This window comes from Hipposideros armiger, unplaced genomic scaffold (genome assembly GCF_001890085.2).
Source record: "Hipposideros armiger isolate ML-2016 unplaced genomic scaffold, ASM189008v1 scaffold_1967, whole genome shotgun sequence".
In the NCBI taxonomy this organism is placed as follows: domain Eukaryota; kingdom Metazoa; phylum Chordata; class Mammalia; order Chiroptera; family Hipposideridae; genus Hipposideros; species Hipposideros armiger.
In genome coordinates, this window is record NW_017733317.1 from 85,368 (window position 1) to 87,785 (window position 2,418).

At 29.9% G+C, this 2,418-nt stretch overlaps 1 protein-coding gene across 1 annotated transcript in view; it reads left to right on the top strand.

The window, feature by feature from the left end:
* LOC109378415 (rab3 GTPase-activating protein catalytic subunit-like) overlaps positions 1 to 2,324 on the top strand; it is a 51,006-nt gene extending 48,682 nt beyond the window's left edge. The window contains exon 4 of the mRNA XM_019634811.1: positions 2,168 to 2,324. Within this exon, the coding sequence (XP_019490356.1) occupies positions 2,168 to 2,323 (156 nt within the window). The 3' untranslated portion in view covers position 2,324. The remainder of the gene's footprint in view (positions 1 to 2,167) is intronic.
* Positions 2,325 to 2,418: the final 94 nt, after the last annotated feature.

The window sequence follows — 2,418 nt, forward strand, 5'->3', positions numbered from 1 at the left end:
TTTGTCTCTATGGTTTTGCCTCTGTCTGTGGATCAATGCAAGGAACAGAAAGATTATAGAAAAATGGACAGAACTTCAGAGATCTTTGGGTCATTTTCAGGTGTTACAAAACATAAAAGTGGGAGTCCCAGGTGAAAAGAAGGAAAGGGACAGAAAAAAACATTTAAAGAAATAATGGCTGAAAATGTCCCATATTTGATGAAAAACATTTATTTATAGACTCAGAAATGTCAATAAACCCCAAGTAGGATAAACACAAAGAGCACCACATCTAGACACATTATAGTCAGTTTGCTAAAACCCACAAAGAGAATCTTGAAAACAGCAAGAGAAAAAATGACTCATCATGTACAAGAGGACAATACTTCTTGCTGACTTCAACAACAGTGGAGGCTAGAGAACAATGCAATGACATATTCAGAGTGCTGAAAGGAAAAACTGTCAACCAAGAATTCTATATCTAGCAAAACTATCAAAAAGAAAAGGTGAAATAACAATATTGTCATATAAACAAAGACAGAATTCATTGCAAACATACTTGCCATAGAGGCACTATTAAAAGAAACAGATGGTAACTTGGAACCACAGGAAGGAATGGAGATCATTGGAAATACTCTAGTAAATATAAATGAAGTGTCCTCTTAATTAGAAAAATAAATATAAGATTGCTTAAAAAATAACTGTAATACTGTATTATTGGGTTTATAACATATCTGTAACATGTAATATATATGACAGTATTGCACAAAGGAAGAGGGGAGGAAATAGAGCTATACTGTATAAAATTTGCTAGATGTTACCAGAATTAATCTGAGTAGGTTATAAGTGAAGATACAGATTGCAATATTGAAGGATAGCTGGGGGATAAAAATTGAAAAAAGCAATTGTTTATTATACATCTCCATTTTATTAGGTATTTTTGTAGATGTTAGGTATTTAAAGAAAGGGTTTTTCATTGTTTTCACCACTGTTTTTGGTGATGCAGTATTTTATGCATATATTCTTTATATTATTTGAAGAGACTCTGAATATATTTTTTTTCCAAAATAATACACGCAAGAGTTGTAAAAATGGTAGCATTCAATGTATATGGTATGGTTATATGATTTTCCTGTGCAAGATTAATGACAGATATATCAAATATTGGTTAATTATTTGTTGCTATTTTCAGTTTTTATTTGAGCAAGAAACAAAAATGCATCTTAAACAAAATAGACAAAAATGAATGATTGTCCTACCTTTCTCAGTTGGAGGATATGATGCTAAGGCACATTTATTTAAATTTAGTATTTAGTATACATACATAATGATAAAACAATTCTATTAAAAATTAGCATGGTGGGATTTTTATTTGTGTTGATACGTTTAAGTTTCTAATAAATGACTAGAGTTACTAATGAAACTTACTAAAATACTTACTAATGAAACTCATTATCTTACATTACATTCCCCCATCGCTTTTTCCACTCTCCTCCTCAACCCTACAATTTACACACACACACACACACACACACACACACACACACACACACAGCTAAAACATCTCATATTTCTTAATTTTGGACAACCAAGCAGGAAATCATGGGAAACATGGGCTATATCNATTACAGATATTATGTCACTTAAATTGATTCTACAAACTGCTTTTTTATGAAGCAGTCTCTGAATTTCAGTAATGCTATGCGCTACATAGTGATGTTATTTGATTTGAGATTTTATAAAAATATATTTTATTGCCATGATTTTTCTAATTTTTAAAGTTTATAAAAATTTCATAATTTTCAGTTAAAAGTAACTCAGATTCTGTTATTGGTAGAGAGGGTGTTTTTTTTTCGCAGATGAAGCATGGGGTTTACTGCATATTCGTGATTTTATATAGAGACTATCTTACAAAATTATTTGAAAATTATAATTTTGTGTATATCACATGATTGTGAATATTCTAGAGGGACTTTCTTTTTAAAGGAATACTGATAAATCATAGAATAACTTCCTCTTTGTTTTATTCACTTAATATATTTTTCTTTTTTCTTTAATTATATGGAGGATAGTTATAGGATGAAACTTAGATTAATGGGGAGAAAAAGAAAAAAAATTCCGATGGTTAATAAACATAATGGTAGCTATTGAATAGCTTAATTTTTTTCCCATTTTATTTTAAATATAGGGTATATTTACATCTGGCACATGGGAAGAGAAAGCAGATGAAATTTCCTTTGCTGACTTCAAGTTCTCAGTTACTCATCATTATCTTGTTCAAGAATCCACTGATAAAGAAGGAAAGGATGAAGTATTAGAAGGTAAGTGTTTATATAAATTTTAAACTCTTGTAAGAGTGATTATAATTTTGAGTTATGAATTCAGTTCTCTTAATTATGAATATCCTCTGGAGATGTTTTATGTATGCAAAGTTTCACC